General features: G+C 42.5%; 3 protein-coding genes and 1 non-coding gene across 6 annotated transcripts in view; all 4 read right to left on the bottom strand.

Moving 5' to 3' along the window:
* Window positions 1-5,599, bottom strand: part of LOC101757058 — a 6,662-nt gene extending 1,063 nt beyond the window's left edge. The window contains 9 exon segments of the mRNA XM_014805843.2: window positions 5-614; window positions 1,503-1,933; window positions 2,030-2,127; window positions 2,231-2,293; window positions 3,053-3,166; window positions 3,318-3,412; window positions 3,514-3,575; window positions 3,672-3,831; window positions 5,103-5,599. Coding sequence (XP_014661329.1) covers window positions 5-614; window positions 1,503-1,933; window positions 2,030-2,127; window positions 2,231-2,293; window positions 3,053-3,166; window positions 3,318-3,412; window positions 3,514-3,575; window positions 3,672-3,831; window positions 5,103-5,505 — 2,036 coding nt within the window. The 5' untranslated portion in view covers window positions 5,506-5,599.
* A 395-nt stretch (window positions 5,600-5,994) lies between these two features.
* On the bottom strand, window positions 5,995-6,066 carry TRNAM-CAU. Its single transcript has one exon. It is a non-coding gene; the product is annotated as a tRNA-Met (tRNA).
* A 193-nt stretch (window positions 6,067-6,259) lies between these two features.
* LOC101773514 lies at window positions 6,260-9,304 on the bottom strand. 3 transcript variants are annotated; one of them, XM_022822763.1, is made up of 6 exons: window positions 9,086-9,304; window positions 7,986-8,043; window positions 7,830-7,902; window positions 7,685-7,750; window positions 6,825-6,885; window positions 6,260-6,732 (listed from the first exon to the last, which is right to left on the bottom strand). In XM_022822763.1, exons 1-5 carry the CDS (start codon window positions 9,273-9,275, stop codon window positions 6,835-6,837), a joined length of 438 nt encoding a protein of 145 aa, XP_022678498.1. In that variant the 5' UTR covers window positions 9,276-9,304; the 3' UTR covers window positions 6,260-6,732; window positions 6,825-6,834. The 3 variants fall into 3 exon arrangements, with proteins under 3 accessions (XP_022678498.1, XP_022678497.1, XP_004985287.1); XM_022822762.1 differs by having other exon boundaries at window positions 6,825-6,856; window positions 9,086-9,303; XM_004985230.3 differs by lacking the exon at window positions 6,825-6,885 and having other exon boundaries at window positions 6,299-6,732; window positions 9,086-9,297.
* A 1,390-nt stretch (window positions 9,305-10,694) lies between these two features.
* Window positions 10,695-12,389, bottom strand: LOC101773104 (transcription factor bHLH54). Its single transcript, XM_014805880.2, has 5 exons — window positions 11,908-12,389; window positions 11,549-11,800; window positions 11,365-11,430; window positions 11,178-11,243; window positions 10,695-11,081 (listed from the first exon to the last, which is right to left on the bottom strand). Exons 1-5 carry the CDS (start codon window positions 12,364-12,366, stop codon window positions 10,986-10,988), a joined length of 939 nt encoding a protein of 312 aa, XP_014661366.2. The 5' UTR covers window positions 12,367-12,389; the 3' UTR covers window positions 10,695-10,985.
* Window positions 12,390-13,601: the final 1,212 nt, after the last annotated feature.

Genomic DNA, 13,601 nt, shown 5'->3' with positions numbered 1-13,601 from the left:
TTGCAGTGTCAGGCAAATCATCATTGGCTTTCCTCGTAATCTACCTTGTGGGACAGATGATACAGATGAAGTTGATGATCCCTGGAATTCTGATGAAACTGCAGAAGATGGGCCCTGTGATGCTGATGAAATTGCAGAAGAAGGGCCCTGGGATGCTGATGAAGTTGCAGAAGATGGACCATCTTGAACAACGTAACATGCCTCAGCAACTTTATAAGGTTTCGCTGTAATTTGAGGTGCAGTCTCCACTAATATGCCCTTTCCTTTATCTTTCACAGCAGTTGGTGTGAGTTTTTTCTGTGGCATCTCTTCCAATGAAGTATCCAGAGCTAGAAGATCTTGATGAAGTGTTCCTTCTAATATCCTTTGGATAACTTCCTCAGGGTTCAGGTTGTAGGCTTCCAGGCAAGCAGCAAGGAAACCCTTCCCATAATCAGGGAAAAGGTCCCTTATCTGACTAATCTTGGACTCAATCATCGCAGTTTCCTCATCCTTTTGTTGTAATTCACCACCATGAGAAGAGACTGGCAAATCAGGTACACTATTCCAAGAGTGAGTAGATCCACACAAACGTGATATGAACTGGAATTGCTCATCATCCATGTATATCCATCCTGTTAAGAGTGGAAGAAACATAAAGTACATTTCACAAAAGGTCTCTGGCATCAATATGAATTCGAAAGTAAAAGATGTAGCATGTACACTAATTAAACAATGCTGTGGTAAATTACTCACACGACATAATGTAGAAATAATTGGTACACTTTCTTATGAAACCATAACTCAAGGATCGAGGATGATATAAACAAAATGGAAGTACCAGAACAGTTGAAATGTTCAATACAAAGCTTTAATCGGGTTTAAATCCGCCTTTACTCACTCTAGAATTGATTACTATGTAGAAACATGTTAGAACTCAGTTAGATTAGACATAAGAAACACTTAAGTAGCACCCTTTTTAAGTAAATGGTGGATGTTTGTAAAATTACATGTGTAGTTTCATGCAGGAAATCCTTTCATTAAAAGATAACTCCCTATACCAACCCTTCAGAAAAGATACATTCCAACATCATCTAAACAACACACAGAAAACAGCAGGCCATATGATAGGGGGAAATGTCAACTCAAATGAAGACGTCAGACTCATAAGCACAAAAAATCCAATGAAATGATGATTCTGACAAGAATATTTCCTTTTTAACACATGATTGCAAAATCCTGCTATTCAAAGTTTGTCGTTTATTGGGAGATGACACTTCATAAAACTGGAAGTCTAAGCTTCTAAGAAAAAACAGTGAAGCATATCACAGTTTCAGCTCCGTTAACTCACACAGTGATTGTAAGAGCAGGCTTCACAGTAGGATAAACATTTTTCATAAATATATGCAAAAAAATGTCCTTGCGTGAGGCATTAACACTTTATGATGACTTATACAAACAATCTATTAGATCACCTACTAAACATTACAATCGGTATTTGGGTGAATAATTTGATTGTGTACCTTTGTTCCGAATGTTGTCAATCTGACTCATTAACTGAAATTCACTTTCTAGTGATTGGAGGAAAGTACTTCCATGGTTCAGTTGAGAAGAGTATGCGGCTTCTCTATTTATATCTTTTAGTGTTTGAACCAAGATATCTCCCCTGATCATAGGGTCTTCAACATTAGCTGGAAACATCTTAGTAGAAGTTTGAGCATCGTGCTCCTTAAGTTGATCATTTAAATAGCAGTAGTGCAACAATCTCCAACCGAATTTGATTGTTCTCTTTGACAACATCCTTATACCAAGAGCAGTGTCACTAAGCATGCTGTCAGGTGATGCCTCTCTATTGCTCTGGGACTTGGACATAACTTTAAAACCCTGAAGCAATGATGGTAACAATGAATCGTACAACCTTGAAAGAGTATTCAGTAATTCCTCAACACCATAGCTGCAATCAAGAAGGAGATAAGCACCATTACAGAGGGACAAAATAGGGAACGATCTCGAAGGCATCAAACATCATTGGGATGAATGAGAAGCTTACTTCATTTCAAAATTAGTACAGAACAATAAAGCAGCAGGTTGATAAGCACCAACAAAGGAATCCAGAGTAACAATTGCATCATTTATAAAATCTAACACCTGTAGTAAATTAAGTTTATCATCAATTCAGGGGGTGGGAGGTGGCAATAGGAAAAATATAAAGTAGGCAAATCAGAATAAGTCCAGTGTGGATTGAAGTAACCTCCAAGAAATCTTTATAAAGTTGAACATATCCATTATCAATTGATCCGGTTGAAGTGAGCACCTGTATTCAATTGTAGTTACTAGTTCAGATAGGTTCAATACATATGAGATATCTGGAAAGAACTACTACTATCCAATAGCTGAAAAATACATGACAAATCCAGTATTGTTATTATTGGTCCTCATCAAAAGTTAAGCTCATCAATTAAACATTTGAGCATATGTGATGTTAATAAATATTCTTTAAAGGAAATCATTTACTTTTAGTTATCATCATTGTCAACTGCTGAGTTTGATAACAAATGTCCTGGAACAGCTAATAAATCGTCTCAATTGCCAGAAACAAAAACTTTTAACCAAACTAGGCATGTACCAGTAATGCTTAAGGAACAGGGAACAGAGCATTTCAGGGAAGGTTAATAGAGATACACGGCAAACAACAATGAGGGAGAAGAGTCAAGAGTATGAGATTATGTACATTATGCTAAGTTGACCAGATATTGCACAAGATAGTAGAACACAAACATCAAAAGAGACCAGGAAATGGAAGACACATTGCACTTTAAGGCAGTAGTCACAAATTAAGGAATCAGCACTAAATAATCATTGATAGCATGAACAAAGGACTGAAAATCTTGGATCTAAAAGAAGAGTGCATGAAATACAAGAAGCCATACCGCACCTACATGCAGTTTCTCCAGACTAAAAGCATACAAGCAGTAATTATTAAATAATGCTATGGAATATTGCTATCAAATAAAAAAGATTTTATCAATTCCATGAGTGAGTACAAGGTATAGAAACAAATTGCAAAGATGACCTGTAAGGATGCCATGCACCTATCATGCATCGTGTGGAAAATGCCAAGGAACTCAGGAATGACAATATTAATGCCATCCAGGGCATTTGGCTGCACATTAATAGCATTTGTAACCTGGAGAAGCAGAAAGAGAGTGCTCTTTGTCAACACAAGTGTCCATGATTAAGAAAATTTAGCTAAAAGAACAAAATAGATTTCAAATTAAAAATTTGTAAACAAAAGTGCTTAAGACAACCAAAAAAAAAAAGCTACTTCAGGGACTAACCAGTGAACTTGTTAACTTGTTGTTGTCATGCTCATATATAGCACATATATCCAACAATTTTGGCAGATCAAGCAATTTTTTCTCCAGCAGCAGGGCTACAAAGGAACATTGTGGAATTGTGAATATGGTATGCTTTGACCGATGGTGCACCTCAATAAACCCCACACAATAAATAAATGAGTAGTACTAATCCCACCTGTATGCTCCTTCAAACTAAGGGACTCGCCACGACCTGCTCCAGGATCCTTGTTTGAGGATCTAAAACACGAAAAGGAAGCATATCATAAGTCATAACAAACAAATGCGACTTAGTGAAAAGGTTATACAGAAAATGAGAAATGACGAAAATCTCACATGCGGTAGAGGACCATAAACACACGACGGCAAAGCTCAAGCTCCCCAACAACCAAACCTGCTACTGCCCCCTTTGGGGCCCGGTGTGGCAAATCATACCAACGGTGCCTGAATTGTAGGTAACTATCCAGGAAGTCATGCAAAGATGTATTCTGTGCCACTGGAAAGAATAGAAGTTAGCATTAATATGTCCATACCGTAATAGTAAATTAATCATATTAACAGATATATTGATTCAATTATTGTTTATTGGGATAACTTGTTTTCAAGAATCATGGACAAGTGAAAGACAGATCCTTATGTGGCTAAATCCAAACAATAGTATTGGCAACCGATAAGTCTATAGAAACCATCTTTACCCTGTTTCTCTAACTGCCTATTCAGGAATGTGGCAAGAGTACAAGACAATACATGTGAATAGTACCTGGAGTGCTAACTGCAAGTATCAGGTGCACAAGAGTATATCGGTAAACATATGCACATTTGACTAAATCTGATTGTGTTTAAGTCAGCCAAAGATGGGTGAGAGAATCCCCCCCCCCATTTGGGCCACATAGAGCAGACACGAGGTATGAGTTTGAGTATGTGCAGTTCACTAATATACTCTTGTGCACCTGATATTTACTCGCTAATAGTAGACTTCAGATAGCACGACTCTTGTGTCAATCACGATTATTTATATGCAAACCACCGCAGAGACATCTTAGGTGTAACAGAAACTTAACTCAAATCAGATGTTTTTTAAAAAATCAAATCAGGTCACGCTTTCAAGTTTTGAACAGAGTGAGTGAGATTTTCACTGCAATCTGAGCATAACTGAAAATGCATCCAGCAAATAACTAATACTTCTTCCATTCCAAAGTGTAGGTCGTTTTGGCTTTTCTAGATACATGATTTTTTTTCTACGCACCTAGATATAGATTATGTCTAGATACAGAGCAAAATCTATCTATCTTGAAAAGCCAAAACGACCTACAATTTGGAACGGAGGGAGTAGTAGATATGTTTTCGGGGACTGTCACTCGAATTAACCACAACAACCCAGTATAGTTTAAATTGCACTGTAAACATAGTTTGATAAGAGCCTTGACCTGCAACTTTACATATAGGCAGGAAAATATCCAAGAAAGAAGCATGTAGTATTTCAAAACAAGATCAAACAGAAGCACAGATGTTTAAGCCACTATGCACACTGAAAGAGAACTGCAAAACAAAAACACTGCGAATCCCAAGCATCCAACCGTGATAGCAGAATCAGACGTTTCTAAACATGTAAATGCCCACTATAATTTTATGCTTAAATGACAGCATTGGTTTGTTATGAAAGGATAAACATCACAAGGCTCCCTAAATTCAGTCGATCAACAACACTGAAGCAAGCAATAGCAGGTTCGATCAGTGACCAATATCCAGGCCAGTGTTTTCGCTTACCCTGGCGCCAGAACTCTCGAGGTTTGGCCCGGAGGAGCGCGGCGAGCGCGTCGTTAAGGAGGTCGACGACGGCCTGCGACTCGTGTGCGTCGAGGCCGCCGAGCCCCGCCGCGACCGCCTCGTCATGCGGCAGGTACGCGACGAATCCATCAGCCTCCCCGCCACCAACGCTGCCGCTAGTGTTCCTGCCGGTGCCGGAGCCGGATGCGGAGGACGAGGCGGTCGACGATCGGAGCGCAGTGGTGAGCGATGGCTGGGACGGGGGCGAAGGTTTTGGGGCCGCGGGGGAGGCGGATTTGGGAACGTAGCGCTGCGGCGGCGGCGGCTGCCTCGGTCCAGGGTTGTGGTGCTGGCGACGGTGCTGGGAGGGTTTGGATTGGTGAGAGGGCGGCGCGGACGACATGGCTGGATCGAGGAAGGTGGAGACGCCTCTGGTTTGGTTACTCGGGGACGAGAGGAAGTCAATAGGTTTCTTCCTCGATTTTAGGTGGGGTTTCGCGTAATTCTGGGAACTCTGAAGGTCCGTAGGGATAATATTCTTACACCTTTTATTAGGGTACAGATACTCTTGCTTAGACTGATAAAAATACTCTTTGCTTAGTTTTGAGTAGACTTTAAGAACTGATGACTAATGAAAGGTAGGCTCAAAATTTCCAGTTCAAAGAAAAGGTGAGGACTCAGAATTAATAAAAGGCACATTGTGTGTGTGTGTTTATCACTTTATCTTTGTGTGTGTTTATCACTTTATCTTTTACCCAAAATTTGAAGGACTTGATAGTCGCCAATTACAGTATTTCCTAACATTTTCCGAAACAAAAGTGCATCTGGACAAACCACCTGAATAAATTGAAGTATGGGGGGAAAAAAGGTAGAGGGAAGCCCACTGAAACTATATCAGAGCCAGGTTTCGATCCTGGGACCTGTGGGTTATGGGCCCACCACGCTTCCGCTGCGCCACTCTGATTGCTGTGCTCTAACGGATTAACAAAATTTATTATTCTGTAAGTAATCCCAATCTGACCACTCTTGAAAATGTCTCGTTCAGCGTCACCGCTCACCCAGTCTGCAGCGCAGGCCATACTATCTCCGGGGCAGTCGACAAAAGACGCACAAATAGTGCTTAAAACTCTATCACGTGGTTGTACGTTGAAATTGTATTGAACGAAACAGATCAAACTTCAGCCAAAAAATATAAGTATACAAACTTTGTGCATGCCCGTGCACTCACGGTCCCTGGGAACAAATAGCTCTATGAGAAGGGGGAACAAAGGGTAAAGTCCATACTACTGCTAATCTATATCTATATTTCAAACATCATAGTAGAAGGGATGGTTCAGTTCATCTATACACCAATATTCAGGTTCAAAGATTCAATTGTGAAACATCTGGAGCTGAAATTCTCTATTGCTAATCCATCATACTGCAAATTTAAATGCAGTGGTCGTCTGAGGTGTGATGGAAGAGTACTGCCATGGAGAAAGAAGATAACAGTCTAACAGACACCTAGCTCTTCAGCTGATCCGGTATCCATGTTGGATCATATGTGAGTTAATGAGCTTTATGGTTCCCATTCTTTGTTCTCCAGGGTTGATTCCACATCCTTTTCCTCCTGTTGCTTTTCTTTCTTGCGCTGCATCAATTATTCGAAAACTGGAGTGAGGCATGGCCCTTTGATCATTACACCCAAAGTGCAGTAGACAAAAGGCTGAGGTAGTGAAGTACATAAGCAGCATCAACATGAGAAGCAACTTGATCTACACAAAACATCAATTAGAGTTCTTTCCTGCAGGTACAGAGATAAAAGTGGTGGGAGTAGGTATAATTTTATCAATTCTGCGCTTATTCAAGTGTCAGCACTGCTGTGGACAGGCTTAGAGTTCTGCTATTACTTAGTCAAGTGGCAGCACTGCTGTGGACTGGCTTAGAGTTCGGTAAACATCATTATTTTCAATTAAGTGTAAATAACTTCTCAAAATGTGCTAGTTTAACTCAATCCTTAGGTTCAGCAGTTTCTTTCATGGAAACATCTCACTTCTGTCACAGCATCTCCTTTTGCTCTTAAATATGGATGCTAAATTGATTGAACAGTAAAGACAGGTTACTTCTGTGAGATCATCATTTGGTCTCAGACATGGGTGCTAGATTACTTGAACAGTAGAAGATGCAAACTGAAAAAACTTAATCATATTAATCCATGTTACTTCTGTCAACATCTCCTTTTGGTCCTAGACAATCTGTCACAACCAGAACCATTCAGCTAGCCATTTGTTCAACATTTAAAGAAAAGGATCAAGATAGGGAAATCAATAAGGACTGACAGGTCTAACACTCTTAGCAACGTGGCAGGTCACTTCCTCTTATCTTCACGTCCTTCATTCTTCTACCATATCTATATGCACTATATGTCCCAGTTCTTAGTGAAATTTCAAGAGTTTGCTGAGCACACTAAATTAAAAATAAAAAATAAAAAAACACAATTGGCTCAATGGAAAAATGATGTTAGGCCCAACAGCTCCAATAGTGTGAACACTGGACCAGCACTGTGCTCTTCCATATGATCCATAGATAGGCAAAGAATGTACCTTTGGAAGAAGCCCTTCTGCAGACATCAGTTCATACAACTTACGCATGATTGTTTCTTCTTCTACCTGTAGCAAGTGTTAACAAGATCAGTATATACAAAATATTATCCCCACAGTAAAATATCTCATACTATAAGAAGCTAACCTGAAGTTTATGCAGCTCATGGGACATTGCTCGGTATGTGCCCATTAGTGCTTGATTTTGCTTGTCCAAATGCCTGCAGATGGCCTTTATGTTATATAATATAATGAACTGAAACTATGATTCATTTAGTGCTAAAGGATAGTCAAGAGACTGTACTTGGACACTTCAGCTGAATGCTTTGGGTCCATTATCACCAAACAACTTGATGTGTTTCCTGCAAATTAGTAATAAACTATTAGACAATCCAGTTCTCAATCAAAGTAGACAACTGTCCTCCATATCAGAGGCGGGTACATAGTGAAATTGATGCTTTTGTTAGTTAATCTCTAGTGAAAACTACTGTTTTGTAAAGGAAAGTTTCCGGGGGGGGGGGGGGGGGGGGGGGGGGGGCTACGAATCAAACTTATTAATAAAATGAAGCTCCACCCTTCTCCATATTGTGTATAACTATCTAATAATACAAATGCCATGCAAGCGTGTATCACATTGTGTCTTGTGAGTTACCACTCCTTCCTAACGATTTAGAGTAGGCAAGAATATGACTATCTTTCCCGCCTATGGATTACTTATGCTATTTTCACGAAATAATATTCATGATGGCAGATTTGACAACATGAACACGGAGACTATAACAACCAACACATGTAATGTCAGTTTGGTTATCTAAAGAATGTTTTGCATAGATACATGTAATCTAATCTGCGGCATAATGTGAATCAGCAAGGTTTATATTTTGCTACCAAAACTTGTATCTAAGATATGCTGAGCATGACATAGGGCTTGAATGAACAAATTTATGGACTTTACTAACGCCTGCACATGCAAGATTTGGGGCGACGGCATGCACAGTCCACATTCAATGAACCCGGACTGCCCCGGCCGCTGGCAATGGCGCCGCCCTCCACCCCGCCACTGGCTGAGGAAGCCGCTCGCCCCCGCCGTCGGTCCTTCCTGCCGGTTGTAGTCTGCCGCCTCGCGTCGCTTCGCCACCCTCGATCCGCCACCGCTGGCCATGGGGCCCTCCCTCGACAACCCCGAACCCGAAACCTAACCCTAACCCAGCCACCACCAATGCCTTCGAGAGAGGGAGGGGGACCCGGAGGAGGACCCACCTCGTCGCCGGCCGTCTATCACTACCCACCACAGCTGGACGAGCACGAATCGGCGGAGGAGAGGAAGAGAGAGCGGTTGAGGGTTTGGGCCTTTGGGGTGCTCGGTTTCGCACAGCAGGAAGGAAAGAGAAGAGTCGGTCATACTTGGTGGATGCTCGTCGCCAGCGAAGGCCTGGCGAAGGACGGCGGCGCTCACCCAGCCGTCGCCGCAAGAAAGGAAACGAGGAGTCGGTGGAGATTTCGGCAGTGCCGGCGACGGCGAAGAAGAGGACGGTAAGAACGATTCGGTCTTGTGCCAGAGACACCGTTCAACTATACGGAGTGCTACATTCATCTGATTGGGGTTTCGGGACGCCGTGAGGTCGTGACATGCGTTTGGCACTTTGGTTGAATTCCTAAAATATCTTGATTTAACACAAGATGCTCATGCGTTGCCATGGAGTAGTTATATTTTTAAAACTTGTGGTATTTTTTTATTCTAGCTTCATATTTTTGTTACACTCAATGAATCTCTACACTTTAGCTAAAAAATCAAGGAAATTTTGATTAACTTGTTTCTTGTATTCAAATACTTATTACATTTCTATAGTTTTTATTTAACCAACAAGTTGCTAGTTACAAAAATAGGTGCAACCATATTATACCATACACCATATAAGGTAACCTATTTTATAAGGATTATGTTTCTCATATGGTTTGGTCTAGAAAATACTCTTGTTGGCTAAGAGTAGCGTATGGTCAGCATCCAACAACGCTGCTGAGCGTCCGACATTACTATCACCATGCGTAACTTTTCTACTCCATCATTTATTCACTCTCCATACATGTTTTATTCGTTTCAAGCTACTAAATGATCCCTACTGTTCTGTAATTAAATAGGCAGTTGCAATGTTATGTATGGATGCAGATTTTACCATGCACTGTTCTGTAATATAAACTTGTTAACCATGTGCATATACATGCACTTGTACACTGTCGAGAGCATTTTGCCACGATGGTAGGCTACGTGAGTTGTGACTATAACTTAGGTCACAATTGTTAATTTTGAGAACACAGAGGGCAACAAAAGTAGATTTTAGATCAATCAACAATGGGAGATATCTGAGCACTATAAAAAAAATTGATAGCGTGTACTGGCATGATGCTGTGTTTCTATAGCTTCCTAGAAAACATTTTCCGAATTTAGTCATTGCTTCACAGGGAATATCATGGAAATGCTATGTCAGAGCATGATAGCTGATCTCCAGTCGGAGCCCAATCTTGTTGACCGCGAACTCACTATACCATATACACATGTAAAAATGTAAGTAAAAATGTAGAAATTTTGGTGAGAATTGTTAATTATTATGGATTATACCATAACCTTTTGCTCCATCTCTTCAAAATTAATACTGATGGCCTAAGTTACAGTCATGTAGCCTGTCACCATGGCAAAATACGCTCAATGACGGTACATATACACGTTTGACAAAATAATGTATCCATTTGTATGTTTTACGACTTGTATCAAAGTGGTGCAATTTACTAATTTTTGTTTTTTTTCTTAGGAAGTATGATGCGGTTATCATTCATGATAAATATTCCTTGTGCCATGTAAGAGAACATTAAATTCTTGTATATGAAAAAAGAATATATAAATTCCTGTAGGCCTACATGTATTTAAGTCCTTCTCGTCAAGCTATTAGAAATTCAGAATTCAGATGTCCACGCAAAAACATCGATCGCTGCACTGAACCATTTATAAATCCTTTTGCAGTTCTGGTTAATCAACAGCGTTTGAATTACACGTTCCGACATTCGAACTCGTGTCAGGTTACGAATTAAGCCTCATTCTTTTTGTATGTGCTGAACTGCCAATACAAAGTTCAGCTCTGTCTGCTGTTCGAGGAGACCAGTGCTTAGACTGTAAAAAATCGTTCGTTACAACTGCCCGTCCTTCAGCGATGAATATTTCAGATGAATTCAAGGAAGAAACAAAAACGAACGGTAAAGAATCAATGCGCGCGGCCAGCGGACATCGGGCGCCCGTCGTCTTCGGAGCCGATCATTGTTGCGGCGGCGAGATCTTGAGATCGAGGCCGACGTTGACCCCGTTGTACGCGATCGGCGCGAACATCCACATATCGTCCGAGCTCAACAGCTGCACATAACGAAGAAGATTTCGAATACTCTTTAGCATACGGAAGTTTCAGCGCACAACAACAGGAATTCGGACCAGGATTTTTCGAGGACCAACCTTGATCTGGAGCTGCAAGAACTTGACGTATTGAACTGCTTCTTCGAGCATCGTGCTGATGTCTACCTGAAAAACGACGCCAATGCATTCATCAGCACGACGGATCCGTTTTGCTAGAGATTGCTCTTGATTTTCATGTGATAAATTTTTCCCCCCGCGTTAGGTGATTGGAATTTCAGTAACTTGCCTTGGTTCCATTGGGAATGAGATTCTGCAGTATCTTTAGCCGCTCATTGATCCGCTCTCTCCTTTTCTGCATCACCAGAGGCACAAAAACTTCAGAATTCAGGTTCAGAATTCAGTAGCAGGCAAGTGCTAGCTGAAACTGTATGCGAGGCCATCTGGTCGTTGAGGCAGCTTCTTGTTATTACCCTGGCATAAAGGCTTTGCGGATCGGTGGCCGCCCCACGTCCGGCCCTCGCCTTCCCACCTCCCGACGACGACTTCCTGGACGCCGAGCTCACGTTGCTGCACGCCGTCATCTCCAGCGAGTCGTCGTCGGACAGGTAGTTGCCCGAGCACTGCACGTTGCCGTCGCCGTTGCTCTCCTCCTGGTTGCCTCGGCTGCACGCGCCCTTCTTCTGCGCCTTCTTGGACTGCGCGTTCTTGCCCTTCTTCTGCACCTGCATCAGTGATCAGACGACGGACATCGTCAGGCATCCAGTTCTGATCACTGATGATACACTGATGATACCCATTAATTTGATCACGAGTTCCTGACACTACTTACCGGCATTGCCGTGGAGCGCGGTTTCTTCTTTGGGACGGTGCACGTGGCGCTCTCGTCCTTGTGATCCTGCAGCAGCTTCCTCTTGCACGCCGCCGGCACATCGCCGCCGTCCTGGTCCTCGAAGTCGAGGTTCAGATCAAGCATGAAGCTCGGGTCCGCCACCTGCTCGTCCGGCACGAAGAAGTCGCCGGTCATCGTGACCGTGCCGCTGCCGTAGTAACCAGCATGGCCGTCGTAGCAGCCTGCACCCGTGCTGGGCTGGTGCATGTAGTACGGCGCCGCCGAGCCGTAGTACTGGTCGGCTTCTTGGCAACCAGGCCAGTACATGGCCGTCGTCGGCGCCGGCTGCTTGTGCTCGTTGCCGAAGTACTGGACCCCGAGCAGCTGGGCCATCGCCTCGGAGTCCTCCACGGCGACTGACGGGTCGAAGGAGTGCCAGCTCGCCTCGGAGGACTCCATCGTTTTCTCTCCTCGGTAGACGGTAGTTGATGGCCAAGCTAGCTACTGGCAGATGGTGATGCGCGTGTCCGAATTTATAGTAGCAAATAGCACTGGCACAGCTTATAGTTTTCAGTTCAGTTTAGGGAATGTTCCCGCGTACAAGTCTGACCATTGGCTCCAACATCAGACTGGCGGATTGTTTAATCCGAATCATTCCGGGGTAGGCATTTCCAGTTGGAGATGCTAGCGAACAGCTCGATGAGACCGCTGAAAATCGCGTAACCACGGAATAGAAAAAATGAGACGCAAAATTCAGATAAAAAAACAGGATTTTTTTTTCGGCCATGGGGCAATTGGAAACTGGTGCAATGAGTGAGCCTGATAGCCCAGATGATTACATGAATGATTGAAATAGCAGGTATGATTAGGTGAGCTCTGGAGAAATGCGCAGTGGTAGTCTTAAAAGAGTGATTTGGACTGGATGATGAACTTGGGCGAAAAAATGGGAGACTTGGATGGTAGGACTGTAGTTGGGAATAAAGAAGGAGATGGTCGCGAAGGAGTTGGCGAGATCGTGGGGAGGAGTTCTTTGCCATTATAATTTCACAGGGAGGAGAGATAATTTGCTGCTTCATATCATTGATTCTGATCTTTACCTCCCGCATAGGGACTTCACAACTAACGCATATTTTTATGTGTTTTAACTAGTTTTTTGGGCCAATTTGGAGTCTCTTGGCATCGTTGTCCGTGATTATTAGGTAAACATCTGATAGTTTATTTCCATTCGTGCGTGTGTTTGTTCTCTGTTCCCCTTGTTCAAACCATATCACGAACGCGCATTGTCTGTTCTCTTTCCGGCAAGTGCCCATAGCTAGGTTTGTGTCACGCATTCACTGTCTTGAGGAACGGACGGACATGCATTACGCACTGTACTCTGTACTCTATGGCACGTCTCATCCCAAAACGGCTTCACCAGTGAAGCTAAAGCCGGTGAAGTCAAAAAAACTGGCTTCACCCGACTTCTAGTTCATTTTAGTCCCAGCTTACAAAACGACTTCACGCTATAGTATCTCGATTTGCGTGAAATAGATGAAGCTAAAGTCGAAATAAACCGTGTCAAAGAGGACCTAAGTTGTCCTCTCACTGCACTCGTCTGAACTTGAGACTTGAACAAGTGCCTACTTCATCTGAACTGCTATAAAAGAAGAAGAAGAAGAAGAGAAGAAGTCGAGACAGTGCTCTCCTCCTTAAAA

Source organism: Setaria italica, chromosome IX (assembly GCF_000263155.2).
Source record: "Setaria italica strain Yugu1 chromosome IX, Setaria_italica_v2.0, whole genome shotgun sequence".
NCBI classification, from domain to species: Eukaryota; Viridiplantae; Streptophyta; class Magnoliopsida; order Poales; family Poaceae; genus Setaria; species Setaria italica.
This window is presented reverse-complemented; position numbering and strand designations above follow the sequence as displayed.

Bases quoted from the DNA above. Each gene is read 5' to 3' on its own strand.
- LOC101773514 (XM_022822762.1), bottom strand. From the start codon at position 9,275: ATGAATGTAGCACTCCGTATAGTTGAACGGTGTCTCTGGCACAAGACC. The intron at 7,751-7,829 runs GTTAGCTTCTTA...CACTTGCTACAG, and splicing joins ATGAGCTGCATAAACTTCAG to GTAGAAGAAGAAACAATCAT. The intron at 6,857-7,684 runs GTACATTCTTTG...TGTTTTGTGTAG, and splicing joins CAGAAGGGCTTCTTCCAAAG to ATCAAGTTGCTTCTCATGTT.
- LOC101773104 (XM_014805880.2), bottom strand. From the start codon at position 12,366: ATGGAGTCCTCCGAGGCGAGCTGGCACTCCTTCGACCCGTCAGTCGCC. The intron at 11,801-11,907 runs GTAAGTAGTGTC...TCACTGATGCAG, and splicing joins CGCGCTCCACGGCAATGCCG to GTGCAGAAGAAGGGCAAGAA. The intron at 11,431-11,548 runs GTAATAACAAGA...CTGGTGATGCAG, and splicing joins CGCAAAGCCTTTATGCCAGG to AAAAGGAGAGAGCGGATCAA.